General features: G+C 51.5%; 2 protein-coding genes across 3 annotated transcripts in view; one reads left to right on the top strand and one right to left on the bottom strand.

The window, feature by feature from the left end:
• Positions 1-14,204, top strand: part of Ptpa (protein phosphatase 2 phosphatase activator) — a 50,509-nt gene extending 36,305 nt beyond the window's left edge. For both annotated transcript variants that reach the window (XM_026778868.1, XM_026778866.1), the window contains one exon: positions 13,834-14,204. Coding sequence is in view for 1 of the 2 variants with exons in the window: in XM_026778866.1 (XP_026634667.1) it covers positions 13,834-13,857 (24 nt within the window). In the remaining variant the exon portion in view is untranslated. The remainder of the gene's footprint in view (positions 1-13,833) is intronic.
• Positions 14,205-21,575: 7,371 nt separating this feature from the next.
• Positions 21,576-22,390, bottom strand: part of Ier5l (immediate early response 5 like) — a 2,537-nt gene continuing 1,722 nt past the window's right edge. Inside the window, exon 2 of the mRNA XM_026778630.1 lies at positions 21,576-22,390. Within this exon, the coding sequence (XP_026634431.1) occupies positions 21,742-22,390 (649 nt within the window). The 3' untranslated portion in view covers positions 21,576-21,741.

Below are 22,390 nucleotides of genomic sequence, written 5' to 3'. Positions count from 1 at the left end.
CTGGAGTTGGAGAACCATGGCGACTCCCTGACTCAGCTTCTTTCTCCCAGCATCCTGTTCTGTTTTCTCCGCCTACCTAAGGGCTGGCCTATGAAATGGGCCTAGGGAGTTTCTTTATTAATAAGAAATCATTCCCACATCACGACCCACAGGTTAAGAACCACTGGTCTAATAGCTTATTTGTTTCCCAGGCAATGGCTGTGTATTTGTGACCACAGCATACCAGAAAAGAACAGCATTAGTCAGTGGATTGTAATTAAGAAATTAATGGGGGATGATGATGCTTTTTGTTACACACAAGCATGTCCAGCTGTGCATTGGGTTAGGGTTTCTGTTGTGAAAAGGCACCGTGACCACGACAGCTCTTAGAAAGGGAAACATTTATTGGGGCTGGGTTACAGTTCAGAGGTTTAGTTTATTATCATTGTGGCGGGAAGCATGATGGTGTGCAGGCAGACATGGTGCTGGAGAAGGAGCCGAGAGTTCTACAGCTGGATTGGCAGGCAACAGGAAGAGAAGAGACACTGACTAGCTTCTGAAACCTCAAAGCCTATCCACAGTGACACACTTTCTCCAAGAAGGCCATAGAGCTCCAACAAGCCTACGTCTGTCTCCTAATAGTGCTACTGCCTATGGGCCTATGGGGGCCATTTTCATGCAAACCGCCACTTTGTGACATATGTTATCTGTCATATATGGCAGCTTATATGTTATCCAGTCATATATGACTGGAAAGCTGTGCAGTCACATTTAAAAAAACATATCTTGGGCTGGAGCAATCTTCTCTCTATCTGTGGGCACCTGTACTTAGGGGGCACAGGGGCACATAGCCACACGGATGCATACATATACATGTAATTAAAAAATAAGGGCTGGGAGCTGGAGAGGTGGATCTGTGGTTGAGAACACTGACTGCTCTTCCAGAGGAGCCAGGTTCAATTCCCAGCACCACATGGCAGCTCACAACTGTCTGTAACTGCGGGTCCAGGGGATTCAACACTGTCATACAAACATACATGCAGGCAAAATGTTAATGTACATTAAAAAAATAAATAAATATAAGGGTTAGGCCTGGAGAAGGCTCAGGTTAAGGACCAGAAGCTCCAGATTTTGGGGCTCACAACCATCTGTAACTCCAATTCCAGGGACTCTGATGCCCTCTTTGGCCTCTGTGTGCATGGCATGCACATGGCACACAAACATACATGCAGGCAAAGTACTCACACATATAGAATAAATCTTTTTAAATAAAAGTAAGGGAGCAGAGAGATGGCTCAGTGTTTAAGATCATGCTGATCTTGCAGAGGACCCATATTCAGTTCTTAGCACCCACTTGGTGGCTCACAACTTTCTATAGCTTAAGCTCCAGAGGATCCAGTGCCCTCTTCTGGCCTCCATTGGTACTGCACATGTGTGCATACATGCAAACAAAGCACTTTTTTTTTTTTTTTGGACACAGGGTTTCTGCATAGCCCTGGCTGGCCTCCAACTTACTACATAGACCAGGGTGTCCTCAAATTCACTGAGATTTACTTGCCTCCTGAGTGCTGGATTAAAGCTGTGCACCCATCATGCTAATAAAAACAGATCTTAAAAGTAAAATTTTTTGGTGTTGGGAATTTAGTTCAGTGGTCCTTAGCTTAATAATAATAATAATAATAATAATACAAAATCTTTTAGCTGGGTGGTGGTAGTGCACACCTTTAATCCCAGCACTCAGGAATAGAAGCAGGCAGATCTCTGACAGCCTGATCTCCAGTTCCAGAACATCCAGGATTGCACAGAGGAAAAACTTAATAAAACAAAAGCCTGTATTGAATAACAAAAACAAAAGAAAAAATTAAAAAATAAAATATTGCATTAGAGAGAAAAAAATTCCCTTTCTTTGAGACATGTCTAATGTATCCCAAGCTGCCTCGGATTTGATGATTGGCTGAAGAAAACTTTGATGAACTGTTGATCCTCCTGTGTCTGCCCACTCAGTGCTAGCATTAGAGACATGCACCAGCATACCCAGTTTGGGAAGTACAGCAAATTAAACCTAGGGTTTTGTACATGCTAGGCAAGCTCTCTACCAACTGAGCCACCACATCACCAGTCAAAGCCTCATACTTGTATGTTTATAGTTGAATATGCCTTGAAGGAAATGGCTGGGAACCTCCAGGGGAGGTGGTGTAACCCTGGAGTTGCTGCAGGCACCAGGAACCCCAGCAGGGGATATGGGTGGCATTTTAGAAAGGTGAGGAGTTTGGGGTTTGGTTTTAGTTTGGAGCCTGAGAATCCTGGGGTGAGCTAAGTGGGTAAGACAGCTTGCTTTGGAGACTGCAGCTATGTTTGGCACAAGGATAGGGACTGGTTAGATGTAGTCCAGTCAGGTGTGTGAAGATGTCACTTAGAGCAGAGGGGGCCAAGTGTGCAGAAAGACTCACAGTTCTTGGCTAGCGTAGCTTGGCTGCTGCTGGAGAGTGCTCCAGGGTACTGAAAACCTAAGAGTAGGAGGAGGTACTGTGTCCCAGTCTGGCATTGGCTGAGGTGGTCAGGGAGCAGTTGGCATAGAGTAAGATATAGGCAGCAGACCCTTGCCAAGTATGAAGAGTGCCTGAGGAGAGGAGGGGCAGGAATCTCTGGTGGTGGAGCTCTGGCCTTCGCCCTTGCTTAGGACTGCTTCGCTTCCCTGCAGCGAAGGGAAGTACTGGGGTGGGAGCGTGGGGAATGGAAGCAGGGAGCTAAGTGGTGCACACAGGAGCTGCCTGGTTCTGGACATTACCTCACAACTCTGTTTACTAGTGTGGTTTGAGGTCTTCCCAAATCAGGTTAGCCCAGCCCCTCCAGAGGAAGGGGGAATGCACAGTGGGGCAGTGTGTATTCCATGTACTCTGAACCCCAAAACCTGCCTGCCTGTGAGTGGGTGAGACTGAAGGTCTTGGGAAGGTTTTGGAAGGTGGGCCATGCTGCTTTCTGCAGGCTAGAAAGAGCATAGGAGATGGTACATAGATGATGATAGAGAACAGAGGAGAGCTGGAAGAGTCAGCCAAGCACAGCCTTCCCTGGGCAGCCAGAGGGTACTTGTCCTGTCCTACAAGAGGGCACTTTCCAGTGCATTGTACCAGGTTTATCTGAGCAAGAAATAGTGAGGCAGGAATATTAGCTACCCTGGGGCTTAAGGGGCTTAAGTGGAGGGGTCTGTGGGGCAGTGGGAGCATTGAGGACACGGGTAGGTGGGAGGTACACCTTAGAGACGGGTGAGAGGCTTCCTACTGCCAGTCCATGCTGTGTCCATGAAGGATGACCGCTCCGCTGACGTCTGGGTCTAGGGAAACTCGGTGGTTGTGCATGTCTCTGCCCACTATCCTGAACCAGGTGGACCTGGAGAACAAGCCGGACCTTGCAGCTTGTGTTTGAGGGTCTGTGTGTCAGCCCGGTTGCTTCATGGAGGTAAGAGGAAAGAGCCTTTCCTAGGAGAGGGACACAAAGCTGGGGGCTTGGGGACCCCTAGCATAGGTTGTGTGTTTTCTTTTTTTTCCTTTTTTTCTCTTTGTTTGCTTGCCTGTTTGTTTGTTTTTTTGATACAGGGTTTTTCTGTGTATCTTTGGCTGTCCTAGAACTCACTGTGTAGACCAGGCTGGCCTCAGACTTACAGAGATCCTCCTGCCTCTGCCTTTCGAGTGCTGGGATTAAAGGTGTGACCAATGTGTTTTTCTTGAATCCACCTCACATCCAGCACTTTCATAAAGATATTCTGAGAATGTTTCCTGTTTTCGGGAAACTTACAAGTGGGGGAAACACGTGGTCAGCCATGGAAGAAGGTGGCTAAGTATACAGGCTTCTGGGCGCCAGGGCTCCCTCAGAAGGCTGAAGAGCTGCCCAGGAGCTGAGTCCTGAGCAAGGACCACAGACCATGGGCATGAGGTAGAGCCTGTGACAGCAGAGGTGGCAGGAAATGAGTGAAGGTGGTGCTAGTGGTGCCTCCTGGAGCTTTGAGTCAGGCTTGGGGACACCCATAGCACTGTGTAATTCACTTTGACTCAACACAAGTACATTTCATTCTCTGCACAATGCGTGTACTTACTGTTTCTGGTAGGCAAGCTGCAGGATGTGGGGTATTGAGCAGAGCCTAGCACACAGCAGTCACTGAGTTTACACTCAGTGTAAACCAGTGGTTGACAGCAGAGCTGGGGGACACCTCTGTGAGTATGTAAGAATGTATGAGGGACCTGGGTAGGGAGTGGGGAAGCTCCCTGGCATCTGGGAAAGTACTGGCCTGGAAGCTGGTATGAGTTAGTGCCTTGGTCAGGGAGGCCTGGACTGCTGGGAAGAGGTGGGGAGATTAGGAGGTGAAGAAGAGAGAAATTGAGCCTGGGTCCCATCACCTTTGTCTTCAAGGATAAACAACAGGCTGTGCTCAGCCATGGGTGCTGAGTTTGAGAAGCTTCTTGGACGTGGCCCATAAGAAGCCTGCTGGAGGGAGGGAGAGCCAGGCCACAGAGCCTCAGGCCCCTTGGCCTCCCTCTTGTCCTCTGAGTTCTAGCTATACTGGCCACTCTGTTCCTCAAACTCTAACTACTAATTAATTTGACCATTTTACCCCATTGGGGACCCCCTGGTTTTTTTTAGGGCTCAGCTGAGACCTTACTTGATTGACAGGCCTCATGTAGCCTTGTAAACCAGGCACCAGGCACACTGAGCTGTGGAGGCTGTGCTTAACCGTCCCAACAGAAGCTCTGCCAGCTTTCTGAGCAAGAGGGAGAGGCAGCCATATGCTCGACCTGGACTGGAGGATGCTTGGCACTGCACATGCAGCTTTCCTGAGCCTGATGGATGCCCTATTCTCAGCACCACTGTTGCTGCTCCTGGGAGCAGGGATGGCCTGCTGTTTTCTCCTATCTCTAGCAGTATGCCTTATGCTGCAGGCACTTGGGTTATACTTGGGAATGGCCATATTAGAGTCAGAACCTTCCTGTGCAGGAGTGGTAGAGATACAGGAGACGGAGGCTGAGCCAGTGGCAGAGCTGGAGATGGGGGGCCTCGGACAGCAGAGTTTCAAGAGTCCTGAAGTGGAAGTGCTGTGTGCTGGAGAGAAACAGGACCCTGTGTGTCTGCAGGCCAGTGACTAACAGGATGTAGGCCAGGCTTGAGCTCCTTCCCTTCCTCAGTGTGGGTGGAGCCTCTGCTCCCAGCTCTTTGCAGAGGCTGGGATGCTGCAGTGAAGCAAGCAGACAAGGCCTGCCCTCTACTCAGAAAAGGCTGGGAATACCCAAGCGGTCAGCGGTTGGGGACTGTTAGGGGCTGATGGAGCAGTCACAGTGGCTGTCAGATGACGTGCTTCTGTGTCCCCTGTGGTAAGAGGCTTAGGGCTTGCTAAGTAGTCCAAGCAGTGAAGGAGAGAAGCAGGTCTGTGTCCTGGTGGATATGGACATAGGTGGCACTCCACTAGTGAGACTGAGAGTGTGGGGAGATCGATTGCTTTTCCTGCTGTCAAGACTGAGAGTTTGGGGAAATCAATTGCTTTTCCTGCTGTCAAGTCTGGCTGTGAAGAGGGGAAACACCACTGACCCAGCAAAGAAAAAGGGGATTGCAGGCATTTGAATTGGCTTTCTTTTTGTTTTACTTGAGATAAAAATCTCACTGTGTACCCTGGCTGGCCCAGAACTTTGTATTTCGACTAGGTGGCTTCAGATTCACAGTGGTCCCCTGCTTCTGCCTTCTGCGTGCTGGGATTAGAGTGTGCTTCTGTACTGAGCTGCTTTACACTTTGGGTTTTGAATTTTTAGTTCTGTCTACGTTGCCTATATACTACTTTAGTACTGAGACAGATGGAAACTGATTGGAACCTGAGGAGTGACATGCCTTTGACAAGGATGGAAATATCTCTCTCTTGTGTGTCTGAAGCCTCCCTGGCCCGGCATGATTCTCCTGAGTCCTCTGATAAGTTAGATACAAGTTCAGTCTTGAGGGTAAGGGCTCTTTTCCCTATGAATAGCCTAGGGTAGAGGAAGTGTGGGTATAGGCTAAGATATGGTGATTTTGTGTGTGGAGGTGTTGGGGGAGTGTGGGTATAGGCTAAGATATGGTGATTCTGTAGGGTGTTGGGGGCCCTAGCAAAGAGGGAGAGCCCCTGGTGGGTCCAGCCTTATCCACATCTCTGCACCAGAGACACATCTACTCAGGACAACCCTCAGCAGCTCTTTGGTAAGGAGGGCCTGATGCGTGTGCAGACCTGGGCAACCTACACCTGCTGCAGTTGTAGCGAAGACAAGCTCTATCCTGGTTCCAGTATTGTCTCTTCTGTCTGTAGCAACCTGTCCAGCTGGACCTTTGCTGATCCCACAAAGTTCTCTTGGACTGGGTGGGTGTAGACAAATCCTGTTATTTGCTTGAGACTTAAGTTGTGGTTTTTCAAAAGAGACACCAAAATCCCAACACTTGGGAAGCAGAGGCAGGCATATCTCTGAGTTTGATGCCAGCCAGTCTACATAGAGAGTTCAGGCTAGCCAGGGCTACATTGTAAAATGCTGCCCCGACCAAAAAAAAAAAAAGTGTGTGTGGGGGAACTGAAATAAAAGTCACTCAAACCATGCCCATGCCCACTGTATTGTGGTGGTATGTACCTTTAATCCCAGCACTTGCTGGGGGGCAGGGGGGCAAAGGCAGCCAGATCTCTGTGAATTCGAGGGCAGCCTGATCTACAAAGTGAGTTTCAGAACAAGCAGAGCTACACAGAGAAACCCTGTCTCATAAAACCAAAAACCAAACAAAAATTGCCCAAACCAAAAGGCAGAGTATGTGTGTCTTTCTCTTAGATGGGGCCCCTGGCTGGCTCTTCTGACTGGGCTTACAAGATGTGCCAACCCTTCTAGAGCCTGGAGTTGGTTCTTATATTTCCCAGTGTGTGATCCAGAGCCATCATTAACCCCTTAGAGCCTTGATTTCCTCATACAGAAGAGGGTAGGTAAGCGTGACCTGTGGGTGTCTGTATGAACCATTGAAGGCACAGTCTCATTCCATGTCCCCCAGGCCTGAGGTAAACATGTCCTGTGAAGCTCTGGTGGACATGTGAAGATGTTTGAGAGCTGTGGACACATGAGTGGGAGGCTCTCTGTGCACAGGTACCCAACAAGGACCCTATGGAAAGGTTCTTGCTAACTGAATTACAGGCCTGCCATCCATTCTGGGCCAGGCTAGTTGGTCATCTGTGATGATCAACAAGCTGAACAAGCCCTTGTCTGAAGCAGCTCCTGGCCTGTGTTTGCACTGGTCCCAGAAGCTGTCTCATTCTGGTTTCAGGGGACTTCTTCTTTTGTTTGTCTTGTTATTTTGAAGACAGGTTCTCTGTAGCCGAGCCCTACCTAGAGCTCAGGGAAATCTTCCTTCCTCAGCCTTGATAGTGATTTTAGTCATGAACCAAGTACCTCTGGGTCCTTCTGCAGGAGCTGGTGTCTCCTGAGGCTGAGTGCTCAAAAGTGTATCATCTCATCTTCTAGCCAGTGTGTCTTCATGTCTCAGAAGAAAACAAAGAAAGCTGGCTGGCTCAGGGTGACCCAGCTACTAAATGCTGGCCTTCCCTGCCTGGCCAACAGCCCCTCCCTCTCCTCCACTTCAGAAGCAACCATCTTTACAGGACTGGTCCTAGTCAAGAGCCACCAGGGAAGAGATGATCCTCTCCAGGAGGAGGGTGCTGAGCTGCACAGACAACAGAGGCAAGAGCGTGGCCATGTTGTGACCTATCTGGCTGATAGGTATGCTTTGTCTCCTCATGGATCCCCACGTCTGTTTTAGGGGTGATGAGGATTTCAGTGGCTGTCCAGGGCCTCCAACTGCTCCTGGCGTGCTGGGGTAAGGCCTGGCTGGTCTGTTCCTGCTAGTAGGAGAGACTTCTCTGCAGTAGAGGGGCTGTTAGCAAGACTGAATCCAAGTTATCACCCCCCCCCATTTCTTCTACCCCAGGAATGTAGCCCCCAGCAGGTCTGACTTGCTCTCCCTCCAAATTATAAAGCAGAAATGTCTGCCTGTCCCTTCCCTGTGCCGTGGCCAGCCCAGCCACACTGTCGGCTGTCACTTGCCACTCGCTGTGCACCCTGTCCACTCTGCTAACCCGATCCAGTTCTGCCTTCCTGCCCTGAGCTGCTGGAAGGAAGGTCTCCTAGGCCCCTAAGTCTCCAGCGTAGAGGTTTCTTTTCAGTTTACAGCTGAATGTGTGACGGAGTCGAAGGGAGACTGGGTTTGTGACTCTGTAGTCCCTTCTTTCTGAGCACAGAAGCCCCTTTCCTAGAGAACTATTAGAAGGGGTTGAGATGGGCTCATCAGCCTCCTAGCATTAGGCTGGTCATATGCCCAGACCTACCATTCCGGGACCTGACCTTCCCACCTATTGTGCTTGGTGCAGGGTAAGAATGTGACCTGGGTTGTACCACTGAGTGCCATTGGGGATGCCAGGGGCAGGGGGATAATGTGTGGAGCCAGTGCAAAGGAAAATGAAAAGCCTGTTGCTCCAGAAGCAGGAAAGTGCCACATGATTTCCTTCAAAACTTGTCATGACGCTTTTCTTGTTAAGAAGGCATTTATTGGGGACGAGGAAACACACACATGCTGCAGAAACAGGAGAAAAGCCTCTGCAAAGCAGAGGGGTGATTCCGGAAGCCAAAAAATTCTTTGGTGTTTCATTCAATATCACTTTACATAAGGGAAAAAGGAACGTCTTGAGCAAGCACTATGCAGTTTACTACCTGTTATGTGCAGACCAGCTTCACCTCTGAAGATTAGGTATCCAGTCCACATGAATGTCCACATGGAGTCACAGAAATGGTGTATTCTTTCTTTGTGGCTTTCCCTAAAGGGCACCTTCAGCTGACCAAAAACACCAGCCAGGTTACAGAAAGAAGAGCACCCCTAGGCTGATGTTCCAAGTCCTGGCATCTCTTCTTATCACAGGGAAGTGCTGCCACCAAGGACCTCAGTCTCCAGGGTGGAGCAGGAGGGGAGTGGGGAGGTTCATCTCACATCTAGACAGAGCCCTGACTGGCTACCAGATGGGCTCTGTGGGTGCCTCAGGGCAGTGACCAGTGTCAAAGATAGCCCCCCTTTTTGTTTGTTTTGTTTTTCAAGACTGAGATTCTCTGTGTGGCCCCAGCTGTCCTGGAACTCACTCTGTAGACCAGGTTGACCTCAAACAGAGTTCCACCTGCCTCTGCCTTCTGAGTACTGGGATTAAAGGTGTTGCTGCCACCACCAGGCTTGAGATAGGGTTTTATGTAGCCCAGGCTGACCTGAAAGTTACAATGTAGCCAAGACTTCCAAGCCTTCCTGCCATCACCTCCTGAGTGCTGGGATCACAGGTATGCCCATCAAACCTCTTTTTATGTGGTGCTGGGAACCAGACCCAGGGCTTCATGCACTTTAGGCCAGTGCTGTACTGGCTGAGCAACTTCTCCAACCCATCCTAGACTTCATGAGCGAAATACAAGTTCAAAGCTTGGCTCGATGATTGTAGACCATGCAACTGTATTGCCTCTGGTGGGAAAACTTAGAAAAGGCTGAAGAGAGACTGACATGCTAAGAGAGCACTATGAGCTTGGTCACAGGTGCCCAGCTACACTCGCCTGAAACACCTGTGGACCTTATTTTCCTGCCATGAGGCTGAATTTTCCTCCCTGGCCAGCACCAGACCAAAATGGGCCACAGAGGAGATACCCAGCCTGACTCAGCCTCTCAAGCCAGCCAGAAACTCATGATCCTCCTGCCTTGGCCTCCTGAGTGCTGGGGTGTATATACCTGACTCTGAGTTCCTTTCTTGGCATAAGGAATCTTAGAGCCGTCCATCACCTCTGCCAGAGGTCACTGAGAGTTCACTTCCCACATCTCTGCCTGTCCTCAGGTCTCACGCATCATCTATCTTAGGCCAGGTTTATTTCTAGAACAAAGGAAAGCTCATTTCCCTCTCGTTCCCCAGGCTGTCTGATGTGTCGGTGGAGGGATGTATGCATCTGTGTGTCCCTGTGTGTGACCCTGGAGGGTACTTCGGACTAAAGGACAGGAGCAAGGCAGGGAGTATTCAAGAAACATCAGAAAGTGGTCCTTGTAGCACAGGGCTGTAATCCTTGATATGTGAGAGGCATATGCCGGAGGAGTGTTGTGAATTCAAGGTCAGCCTGGGATATGAAAACTGCTTCATGAGCTGGAGAGACAGCTCGGTGGCAAGTGTGCTAGCTGCTCTTCCAGAGGACCAGGTTCAATTCCCAGCACTAGCCTGGCAGTTCAAAACTAACTCCAATTCCAGAAGATCTGACACCCACTTCTGGCTGAAGCCCACACTGCAATGCACACATTGCACAGACACATATGTAGCCAAAACACGCATTCACATAATAAAAATTTATAGAATACTGAGAACAGCAGGACTAAGGAGAAGCCCAGAGGTAAGATGGTTGCCTATAATGTTCAGGCTGAGCTCAGCCTCCAGGCCAAGCACCAGGAAAGGCAGGCCTGGGGTGGGAGGGTTTGCATAGGGAACAGTGGGAGCATCTTTCTGTCTACAGAAAGCAGAGTTTCTCTACAGAGCCCTTGGCTGTCCTGGAACTCACTATATAGACCAAGTTAGCCTTGGGCTCACAGAAATCCTTCTTCCTCTGAGTGCTGTGTAGAGAAACTCTGTCTCAAAAAACCAAAACCAAACGAGAAGAGAAGACAGACCGACCGACCAAGAAATACACAAAACTTCTAAAAATCAGGGTTGGCCACGCCTTTAATCCCAACACTCGAGAGGCAGAGGCAGATGCATCTCTGTGAATTTGAGGCCAGCCTGGTCTACAGAGTGAGTTCCAGGATAGCCTGGGCTTTTATACAGAGAAGCCCTGTCTTGAAAAACAACAAACCGTCTAAAAACCAAAATCTACAACGTCCATCAGACAAAATAAAAATTAAAAATGCCTAAACAAAGCGATTTGAGACAAAAAGGTCTACAAAAATACTACAGAGTTTGTTTTGTGTTGTATGTGCACACATGCCTGCACGCGTTTGCACCTGAGGAAGCCAGAGGCATTGGGGTCCCCTGGATCTGAAGTTAGAGGCCCTTATGCTATGCCCTGCTCTGGGGCTAAGAACTAAACTTAGGTCCTTTGCGAGAACTATAGATGCTTTAAGCCCAGCTCCCTTTTACACTTTTTACACATGGAATTTTTTATTTGGTGTGTGCTTGTGAGCACATGCCTTTCAGGATCTGAATGGAGGTTGGAAAAAATTCTCAGGTCTCCTCCCTTCACTCTTTAGGACAAGTTATCCTGTTGATGTCAAGCACTGTTAAGCCTTCACATAAACCCTGAAATCCAACCTACCTCTCCCTGACAGGCCTGGAATTCACTATGGAGACCAGGCTGATCTAGTCTGGAGACCAGCTAGCTAGTCTGGGGTAGTTGAGAAGCTGAGTTCTTTCCCTTTTGGTGGTGGTGGGGACTAGGGGTGGGGAGTCCTGCACGTAAGTGCAGTGCCCACAGAGGCCAGAAGAGGGCGCATCAACCCCCTCCCCAGCTGGCAGTTGTGAGCTCCCAATGTGGATGCTGGAAATTGAATCTGTGTCCTCTGAAAAAGCAGCAGCCAGTGCTCTTAACCACTGAATCATCTCTTTAGTTATTCTGTCTTTAAAAAAAGGAGGTGGTGGCACAGGCCTTTAATCCCAACACTCTGGAGGCAGAGGTAGGTGGATCTCTGTGAGTTTGAGGTGAACCTGGTCTTCAAAGCCAAGGCAGACTCCAAAGTTACACAGAGAAACACTGTCTCCAAAAACAAAACAACCAACAAAAACAAAAAAGCAACTCAGCTTGCTGTGTAACTGGTGATGGCCTTGAACTTCTAACCTTCTGTGTTTAGAAGGCTGCTTTATTCCTGGCTGCTCAACCCCGAAATAATCACACAGAAACTGTATTAATTAAATCACTGTTTGGCCCATTAGCTCTGGCTTCTTATTGGCTAGTTTATATCTTAACCCATTTCTAGTAATCTGTATATTGCCACATGGCTGTGACTTACCTGCAAAGTTCTGGCGTCTGTCTCAGGTGGGGCTACATGACTTCTCTCGGACTCCTCCTCCTTTCTCCCAGCATTCAGTTTAGTCCCCTCAGCTCTGTTCCCCTGTAACTCTGCTATAGGCCCAAAGCAGTTCCTTTATTAACCAATGATATTCACAGCATACAGAGGGGACTTCCACATCACTTCTGTCTCCAACTCCCAAATTCTGGGATTACAGGTGTGCATCACCACACCCAGTTTGTGCAGTACTGGGGATCCGAACCTAGGGTCTTGTGCATGCTAAGCAAACACACTAACAACTGAGCTACATCTCCACTCGCTGAGACAATGAATGCTGACTGTTAGTATGGACACGCTCCCAGAACTCCTAGATCCCTTGTTGGGTGTTAGTCTTCTCATCTTTAAATTATAATCTGAAAATGACTTTATTTGGTGTTGGAGTCACAGGGTTTTTTACTTGAACACCCCAACCTTAACCTATTTTAAATATGAGTCCCAGGCCAGATATGGTGGTGCATACCTACAATCCTAGGACTTGGAGGTGGAGGCAGAAAGATCATGGGTTTGAGACTAGCCTGGGTTACATGGTGACAACTCTCCCAAAGCAAACTACAAATAACCACCGGACGATGGTGGTTCATGCCTTTAATCCCAGCACTCGGGAGGCAGAGGCAGGCGGATCTCTGTGAGTTTGAGACCAGCCTGGTTTACAAGAGCTAGTTCCAGGACAGGCTCCAAAACCACAGAGAAACCCTGTCTCGAAAAAAAAAAAAATCAGTCAAATGTGACAGTGAAAACTGACTGGCAGTCTAGTGTCTCTCCAGGGGGAGAGGGCAGGATTGGGGCCTGGGGAAAAGATTCCTGATTCTTACTTAGGCTTTTAACAGAGCAGCCTCAGGGGAAACTCTTGGCTTTTCAGGAGAGTTACAGCCTGGGAAGAGCTGGCCACCCAAATGGTAGTCTCCCTGACTGGTCACCCAGCGGTGTGTAAGGCCCTGCTGCAGGGCTCACTGCACACATGCATACAACCCGATTTTGCAGTTGAAGGACTGGAGTCTGGGAAGGGAGATCACTTAATGTGCTGCAGAGCCTGGCGGGTACCCAGTGTGGCTCAGGGTTGACCTGGAACCACCTGCCTGGATTTGGGGCCCACACTTCAGAGGGCGGGGCTGGTGATCCACAGTTAGCTGTCTGCCATTGAACATACTTGAGTGTGGCTTTCTGTAGCAGTCACGCAGCGCATAGCCAGAACCTCCCCCCACCACCTCCGTTAAGGATCCCTGGGATGGGGGTGTCTAGGCTCAGTCCAACAGGAAAGGCAACAGACAGGATTGCTCTGGAGCCTTAGCCTGCCAGGTACAACCAGGAAAACTGGTTGGGGCAGCTGCCCAGACTGCTGGCTCCTCACCCAACCCTAGCCCCTCCCTTCCACTGGCCTAGGGGAAGGAAAGAGGCTCCTATAACACCAAGAATTGTGGATGTTTTTGAGTGCTAGCTAGACGCCAGGCTCTGCTGAGTATTCCCTCCAGTGAGTTGATTCTCTCTAAAGAGACCAATGTCAGAGCACTGGTCCTTCCCCCACCTCCCAGCTAGGCTTCCACGGTTTGATAGTTGACACCTCCAGCTAGACCCATCCCTGACATCACTCTTCCACCTGCCACTATCTCCTCCCTCTACCTGGGCCAGTGCAGCTCTGAGGGTCATCTTTTCCCTTGCTGTCCATCCGACCTTCTGCCTTGCATGTCCTTCACTGTCTGCTGGTGTGAGATTGCCAGTGCTCACCACAGACTGCCTCTCTCTGACCATTCCTATCAGGGTGAGGCAGAGACACGAGCTTAATGCTGACCAGTGGCTGGGAGTGTAGGCAAGGTCGGTCACTGTCCAGCGGAGGTGTACAAGGTCTTCACAGGACTCCAGCTCTCACTGTCCGTCTCTGTGGCAGCAGCGGGGCTGAGACAGAACTGCAGCCATGAAACGTGGTCTGATGTAGCTGGACTTTGCAGTCAACAAATAAACCTTAGTCCCGTTGCAGTGACTCATCGGGTAAAGGCTCCTGTCCCTGCCGATCTCCAGGATGCATGTGGTGGAGGGAGAGAATCTACTCTCTCAGGTTGCCCCCTGACTTCTGCACGTGTGCCACAGCATATGCACCAATGTGTACACAAACACGTAAATAAATAAAATGATTAAGAAACAACCCTTTTGTCATCTTGTCAGCTCTCTCAGGTTGGGGACTCATTTGTTAGGGCAGCATAGCCTGTCCAATTCTGACTAATGCTGGTCTGCTCAGGTTTCAAACACCATCTCAGGTCGCCAGACCTCAAGTGCTCCCCCACCCCCAAACAGCCAAAAGCTCCGATTTCGCTTTCCTGTAATGCATGCTTAACCGTTTCCTTGTTTGCTTGTCTTCTGTCTCCCCCACTAGATTGCAGGTTCTCTGAGGCAGAGCCCGCCACTGCCTGCCTCATGCCGGGTTCCTACTGTCTTGCCCAAGAAACACTTGAATGCATGGATGTTCATTAAATGTGTGAGTGCGACAGTCAGGTGACCGTGCCCCCATGTGTCACTGTGATTTACTATCGCTGCCTGTGCGTTCCTAACTCTGAGTGGGCAGGGATCCTGAGGTCATCGGAAAGTTAGACGCTATGGTTATTTTTCTGACATCTGGAGCATCCGAGTCAAAGCTGGCTGGGACCTTTCTCCTCTCTTCAGAGCTCTACAGATGAGGCAATGGTGGACCTGTTAGGAAAAGGAAGTGCCTCCTAGCATCAAGGTTGATAGATGCTAGATAGACGTGACTTTGCCAGACTGCCCCGAGGTCTCTAGACACCTTGTCCATTGCTCCTCTTACTCAGCTTAGTGGTTTCCTCTGTAGCTTCTGCCATCTTCCTAAAAAATGCCCCTCCCCAACATCTGACTCATTGCACCAGGTAACAGTATTGGCAGCTGGGACTAGCATAGGGTCAGAGATGGGGCTTGGGGGATGGTTCCATTAGGGAAGTGCCTGCTGTGAACACCCATGGATCCCAGCACCCATAAGTACTTTGGATGCTCAGCCTGTCACTCAACCACTGGGAGTGGGATGGGGTAGACAGGTGGATTTCTGTAACTCACTAGCAAGTCAGCCTAAATCAGTGGGTGAGGCCAGCTCCAGTGAGGGATACGCTGTCTTCAGAGATAAGGTGGAGAATAATGGATGAGGACACTTAGTGTCTTTCTCATGGCAAGCTGCACACGCACGCGTACACATACATATACCACCCAGAGACACACAGAGGTGGGCCTGTAAGATAAGTGTGTGGGCTGGCTTGTTTTGTTTCTTCATTGGGGGCAGTTGTACAATGCCCCCTTCTGACCTCCATGGGCATCAGCCACATATTTGGTACACAGATATACATGCAGGCAAAGCACTTCTGTGCACAAAAATGTTTTATTTCATGGGTTTGTGTATGTGTGTATCTGAGTGTATGTGTGTACCGTGAGTGTGCAGTGCCAGTGGAAGTCAGGAGATCAGGTCCTCTGGAACTGGAGTTACAGAGGGTTGTGAGTCACTATGTGGGTGCTGGGAACTGAGCCCAGGTTCTCTGCAAGAGCCCTAAGTGCTCTTAACTGCTGAGCCATTTCTCCAGCCCCAAGAAAGATCTCATGTGCAACCCTGGCTGGCCTGGGAACTTTTTAGGTAGACCATGGTGGCCTCAAATACACAAAGGTCCTACTGCCAGCTGGGTAGTGGTGGTACATGCCTTTAATCCCAGCACTTAGGAGGCATTGGCAGGAGGATCTCTGTGAGTTCAAGCCGGGTCTACAGAGCAAGTTCCAGGACAGGCACCAAAGCTACACAGAGAAACCTTGTCTAGAAAAAAAATCCTGCCTTTCTGGCCCTGACCCCCAAGTCCTGGGATTAAAAGTTTCTATGCCTGGCTAGAAATAAATAACTTTTAAAAGTTGTTTTGTTTTTCTTTTCTCCTGGGATAGGGCCTCAGATGGGCTGGCCTGGAGTTTGCTATGTAGACCAAGCTGTCTAAAACCTGCCTTAGTCTCCTGAGTGCTGGAATTAAAGGTTACTTGGCCCAACTCAATTTGTTTATTTTTATTTTTTGTATGATTGTGTGACATCATATATGTATGTATGTGCACTGTGTGCATGCCTGGTACCCACAGTGGGCCTCAGATCTGGAACTGGAGTTAAAGACAGTTGTGAGTCATCATGATGGAGCCGGAACCCAGGTCCCCTGCAAGAGCAGCTAATGCTCAGAGTCCAAGCTCTGCTTGGTCAGGTGTTTCTGGGTGGTGCTTGCCCCAGAGAGGCTGGAAGTGCCCGCTGCCTCCTCTCTCCTGGGCAGCTCATTTACATTAATGACAACGCCTGCTACCCACAGGCTTCATCTTTTTCTTCTAAATACAAAGCATGCTTGTTGTAGAAATTCAGGATGCATAGGATCAAGGTCATCTGTGGCTCCCTGCCTACTGTGACCACCTCAACTCCTTAAGGGCCTATTCGGCTTATCTGAACAGGTGACTAGATCACGCTGCCTCTATCCCAGATGTCCCCGGGTTCCTCCAGGTGACCATGTTGGCCTCACGTGGTCCCTCTTCCTTTTGGCTTGCTGGCTGACCCTCTTGGCTACCTGTTGAAACCCTTTTCAGTTCTACCCAAATTCCAGGAGGACCCACACAAGGAGTTCTTGCAAGTTATGTCCTTGTCCTCAGTTCTCAGGGAGTGGTCCACAGAGCCTATCGGGAGAACCCAGCCTCTGCCTGGGGTGTGCATCTTCCCTGCTCTTGGTCATCCCTGAGTAGCAAATCAGGGAAGTACCAGATGTCCCATATGGAGAGCAGACATCTTCTCCAGAGCTGCTCTGAGTATTTCTCATCACCCAGGTCTCCAAGTGGCCCTGCCCAAGCCCATCAGAAAATTTCTCTTCAGCCCAGAGTGCAGCCACCCCCCATACCTCCCCCCTCCCCCCCTCAGTTCTTCCCCCCCACCTCCCCCCCCGCCAGTCTCTGGAGGCCATATCTACTGCACTCACCAGGTACCGCCCTTTTCTGAGAAAAGACTTCTCTGCTCCTGAGCTTCCAGTGACAGCCAGCATGTTCTCGGGCTTGGCCACAGCTTTGGGAACCCAACAGTCTTTCCCTTGAATTTTCCGAGTTAGCAAAAAAGGTGGTCCTTTTTGGGTGTGAACTGGGAGGCCAGAGTTCTGCGCTAAGAAACTGGGGAGCTCCAGACACTGGGAGAGCATTTTGGAAATCACTGACTGTATCCAGCTGTACCTGAAGCCAGTAGCACCCCTGCCAGCTGGTCAGTTTGGTCTCACCTTTTGCTCAAATCATTCCATTGTGCCTTACCAAAAGTCTTTTTCTTTTTTAAAATATTTATTATGTGTACAGTGTTCTGCCTGCATGGTAGAAGAGGGCACCAGATCTCATTTACAGATGGTTGTGAGCCACCATGTGGTTGTTAGGATCCGAACTCAGGACCTCCAGAAGAGCAGTTAGTGTCTTAACCTCTGAGCCATCACTCCAGCCCCAACTGAAAGTCTTAAAGGAATAGGACAGTCCTGGGCAGGTGGAACACAGACCCTCTTCTGTGTCTCCTCTGCCTTCCTCCTGGACCCTGCAGAATGACACACTGAAGGATGGACATGTGCCAGCTCAGCCATGACTAGCTTCTGTAGCCTAGGGTAGACTCAGTTGTGAATTCTCAGCCTGGTCATTTAAGCCATGTCCAGATCAACTGCCAGCGCCTATCCCTACCAGACCGTGAGCTCCAACAGGTGGAGGCTGGCTACCCAGTGGTGCGACCTTGGATGTACGTTCTCCTCTCTGAAAGGCTGGATCCTCCGAGGATGGCTGGGAGTTTGAAATTAGTAATCCACAGAGGTGCTTGCTGTTCTGGCTATTTATGACTTTGGTGGTGGTGAATGGAGAGAGCTTTCCAGGGGCTAAGCACCTAATGCGGATGTGCCCCTGTGGACAGAGTCGGTAAGACACAGCAGCGCTTGGTGTCCACCCTCCTTCTCAGTGGCTCTCCCTGGAGCTTCGAACATCCCCAGCCCCAGACTTCTCTGGAGGGTGGCTCAGCTGTTCTCCTGGCATCCAGCTCCAAACATAGAGCCTGGCTCAGCCCTTCCTCAGCATCAGAGGCAGCCTTGGGATGTGTTTTATGTTAGGGGGAGCCAATTAGCTGGGAGGACCAGGGGCTGAAATTCTGTTCTTTGGGCGCTGTCTTTTGCCACCACGAGGAGCCCTCAGTCTTCCAATTGCCCTTCTACCTTGGTCTTGGTGGAGGGAGAGGGTCTATGAACCTGGCAGCTCCCACCCCTTCCCCCTGTGTTTCCGTGGTGCATCGGTCTCTCCAGGGGAGTTCTGGGCTGCCACACCGTGGGCTGCGCAGAAGTCTCCAGGGATTTTGAGTGGGGTGAGAAGGATGCTGGGAGATTCACGTGTTGGAGGCAGTTGTAGGGCGGCTGTGGCCCTCAGTGTGGTACTGTGGCTGCTGTTTCTGGGGGAAAATGTGTAGAGCAGGGCATTAACCTTTTGTGTCATTGTTCGAGGTACTTGGGCCCTACAAAGACAAGTGTGGCTGAGGGTCCTCTCTGTTGTGGCTCCCTGAATCCTTCCCCGAACCCCAATTTCACTCTATCCCAATGTATCTAATATTTCCTGAGCTGAGAAAACCTGCGCTGGTGGGGAGGGGAGACCCTTAGTCTGTGGTTTTGCTAACCTCAGAGTTTTTATTTTGCACGCAAACACCCACACGTCTTCACCACACGGGTCCCAAGGACAGATGAAAAGATCCCAAGCTCCTCAGCGGGAGTCTTGCTGTACCCAGCTCCACAATCCCAACAAAGGCGCCTAACCACGTGCCCTCCTCCACGCGGACCTGGAGTGGGGAAGTTCTATGTTCACGGTCCCTGCTCAGGCCAGGGCTGGGTGGGGATGTGATTCTAGGTCGCGGGTGCGCGTGGAGCCTCTCCTAGAAGCCCGGCTGCCCCCCGGCTGCGCCTCGCCCACTCCCATCCGCACACGTTGCAGCGCCCTCCAATTGGCGCTAGGGGGAGCCGTGGCAACTGACTTGAACTGACAAAACTACATCCAACAGCTATTTCCTTCGACTTGCAGGAGAAATGGGAGGGGGTTAAGATGCACCCCCCCCCTTAGGCAGCTCCAGGCGCTTCCCATGGGAGGCCGATGACACAGGGGTGGGGGTGGAATGAAGGTGTCTTTCCTCTCGGTAACTCACACCTCTAGACCATCCCTTTTCCCCAACCCAAATCGCTGACCTTCGCAGCCCGCCCCCCGCCTTTTAGAGTGTCCCCAAGAACTTCGCCACGGGCGACAACGGTATCTAGAGCCACGCAACTCCCTGAGGATGGATAGCTTTCACCTCTGGGAGTCTGGGCTAGGGGCCCTGGGCGACAGCGCCTCCTGTCGCCCAACGAAGCGTATTGGGTGGGGCGGAGTGAGCCGTCCGGCGGGTGGCTAGGAGCTTTTTTGCTCAGGGAAGGGGAGCGCGGGGGCGAGGCAATGAGAACGGGAGATCTTTGGGGAGACAGCCTGAGACAGAGAGAGGCTACCACCCCCAAACAACAAGAGACCGCCGTTTTAGCCCCCCCTCCCCCGCCCCCCGAGCCCCATGCCACCCGGGTTTGTTCTTTCCTATCCCTTTAGCAAGGCTGGAACCACCCGTGAGCCCTGGGGCCAGAACCCCGGCTCCAGATGTGAATTTGGTTCCAGTGGGGAAGAACGCGAGCTTCCTCCGGGCCTTGGCACATTCTCCCACTCTGAGGTCATTCCGTAGGTGGTCAGAGTGGAGCGCGCGCCTAGAGCCTTCCTGCCTCGCCTCCATCCACTGGAGAGGAAGGAGAGGCGGGCGCGAGGGAGCAGAAAGGGAGAGGGGAGGGGCGCGAGGAGGGAGGGAGACGCCGCCAGCACACCACCAAGTGGCACTGAGCAGTGATAACAAACTCAACTTTAAAAAAAAAAAAAGAAAAAGAAAAAAAAGAAAAGGAAAAAAAGTTCCCCAAGTTGCAGCCTGAGACGTGCGGACGTGCGGTCAGAGGCGCAGGGCGGGGAGTGTGGGTGGGTGGCCCAGAAGTCTCCAGGCTGCAGAGAGCTCAGACTAGGAGCCAAGTAGGCCCTTGCAATCCTGGTTGCATAGGGAGATGTGTTGGAGGCTGGCTCAGCTTCCTGCTGGAGACCCAGGGGCAACCGGTTCCCATGGGACCAGGACCCGCTGGAGAGGGGTGTGGAGTGGCGGGGACGACTGGGAGACGCATAGCACAGGGCTCCATCCCTAGAACCCACATTACACACACACCCAACACTGACCCTGCGACGTGGGCAGATCCCGCCCGTTCGCAGCTCTGGAAAGCTGGGGTTTGCGTGTGTGTGTCTGTGTGTGCAGGTTCTTCCACCTCTAGGCCCACGTGAAAGCAAAGCACTACCATACACTCTACAGTCTACTTTTTATTAAGATTATAAATTTAAACAAATAATCTGAACAGTTTTACCCGGTGAGATTCAATTTAGTATGCACAAAAATACAGGAAGAAGGGCCGGGAAGGTAAGGTTGGCAACTTGTTTTGGAGTCCCTGGGATGGTGATGGCAAAGATCCAGAGGGGGTCTAGGCGAACCTCACCTTCTCACAACAAAAGGCTTTTAAATTAAACAAAATCTATCGAGCTGAGGACGCAGACAGGGTTCTCACAGGCTGGAACAATGCTGGTTTCATGAGATGGAACCGAAGACTGAAGCAGGACAAGGTAACTTAGAAGTGCGCACACAAACACCACAGCTGACCAGGAGCTAAGTGAAGCAAAGCGAAAAGTCTCCAGCGCAGCCGGCGGTCCGGGCCCCTCCCTCCCCCGGGGCCGCGGGGGATCCAGGTGAAGGAATCAACTTCCTTTTTTGTTTAGTGAGGACTGCAGTGCTGGGCATGATGGGAAATGTAGTTCGCCCTGCTCGCCCCCCCACCCCTTCCCCAACTGTGCTGAGTGTCGGGCGCCACCTTCCCCCTGGTCTGGGAGGCGGGTGGAGGAGGGGAGGAGGACGGAGCCAGAGGGGCGGGGAGAGGAGGGGTTCTAGACGCCCGCCCCGACAAGAAAAGAAAAAAAAAGTTGAAGTGTTTTCATTTCTGCCTTCTCATTTTGAGAACTTTGGAGGCCGCCCCCAGAGAGGAAATGTGACCGAAACGTCCCTCTTGGAGATAGAGTTTGCTTTTGTTTTTTTGCTCAGAATTTCATAAGACCCATTCCTCACCCCAGAGAGGAACTCAGGAGAGCGGAACGTCGGGCTTCCAGGCTCTGACAACTGATTGGAGTCGGCGTCCCGGGGCCCGCGCCCTCCTGCGTTGCGCCCCCGGCGTGCCCCGGCACCCAGCCTCGCCCCCGGCTGCCCGGCACCTCCTCCGGGCAGCAGCCTGCCTCACGTGGCAGGCTCCTCGCTAAACACCACTGCAATCAGTACAATAAAAAGAAAAAAAAAAGAGTAAGAGAAACACAAAGCATACTTAAATAGGCGCTTTTTCTCTCTGCAAAAATAAAGTCCAAGATTTTTTAGATTTTTTTTTTATTTTACAATTTATAAAACATCAGCCTCTGCTTGCCCCCAGCTCGCACCGAGTGGCCAGGACCCGCTCGCTCCCTATCGTCCTTTGGCCGAGTCTTTGTCTGGCCCCAGCCCCGCGGGGCCCAGGGTCCCCATGTCCTCGGGGGTCCCTAGAAGGCGACAATGGCTCGAGTCCAGGCGCCGAGGCTGGCGAGCGCCTGCTTGGCGCACAGCTGCCCGTTGAGCGGCGGCGGCTGCTCCGAGGAGTCCGGCTGTCGGCTCACCAGCCCCGAAAACCCCGAGCCAAAGATGGAGATCAAGTTTGAGATGTTGGACGCGTCCGGGGACGAGTCCGGGCAGAAGTCCTCGAAGCGGGCGCGCTTACAGGGGGCGAACGGGGCGCCCCCAGGGGGCTCGGCTCCCAGGTCACCCGCGTCCTCCTCGTCGTCGTCCTCTTCCTCCTGGCCAGGGTAATACTTGCGTTTGCAACCAGCGGCGGACGCCAGGCCGGGTCCCGGAGCGCCCTGTCCACAGCAGGGGCAGTGGGCGGAGGCGCAGCAGTCCTGGTGCAAGTAGCCGTTTTCCACCGTGGTCACCACGTGAGTGTCCAGGTCCAGCACGGTGGTCTGGCTGCTGCAGTGCACACCGAAGTCCGAGGGGGCCGGGTACGCGCCCCGGTAGAAGCCAGGGGACGAGGAAGGGGCTGGAGAGGCGGGCGGAGAGGAAGCGGCGACGGTCGGTGGGGTAGCCCCCGGGGGCGCCGAGGGCGCAGAGCAGGCGGCCGGGACGCGAGGGTCCCGCGGGCAGAGCGCGGCGGGC

Source organism: Microtus ochrogaster, chromosome 4, assembly GCF_000317375.1.
Source record: "Microtus ochrogaster isolate Prairie Vole_2 chromosome 4, MicOch1.0, whole genome shotgun sequence".
In the NCBI taxonomy this organism is placed as follows: domain Eukaryota; kingdom Metazoa; phylum Chordata; class Mammalia; order Rodentia; family Cricetidae; genus Microtus; species Microtus ochrogaster.
Note: the sequence above shows the minus strand (reverse complement) of the source record. Positions and strands in the feature narration are given on the sequence as shown.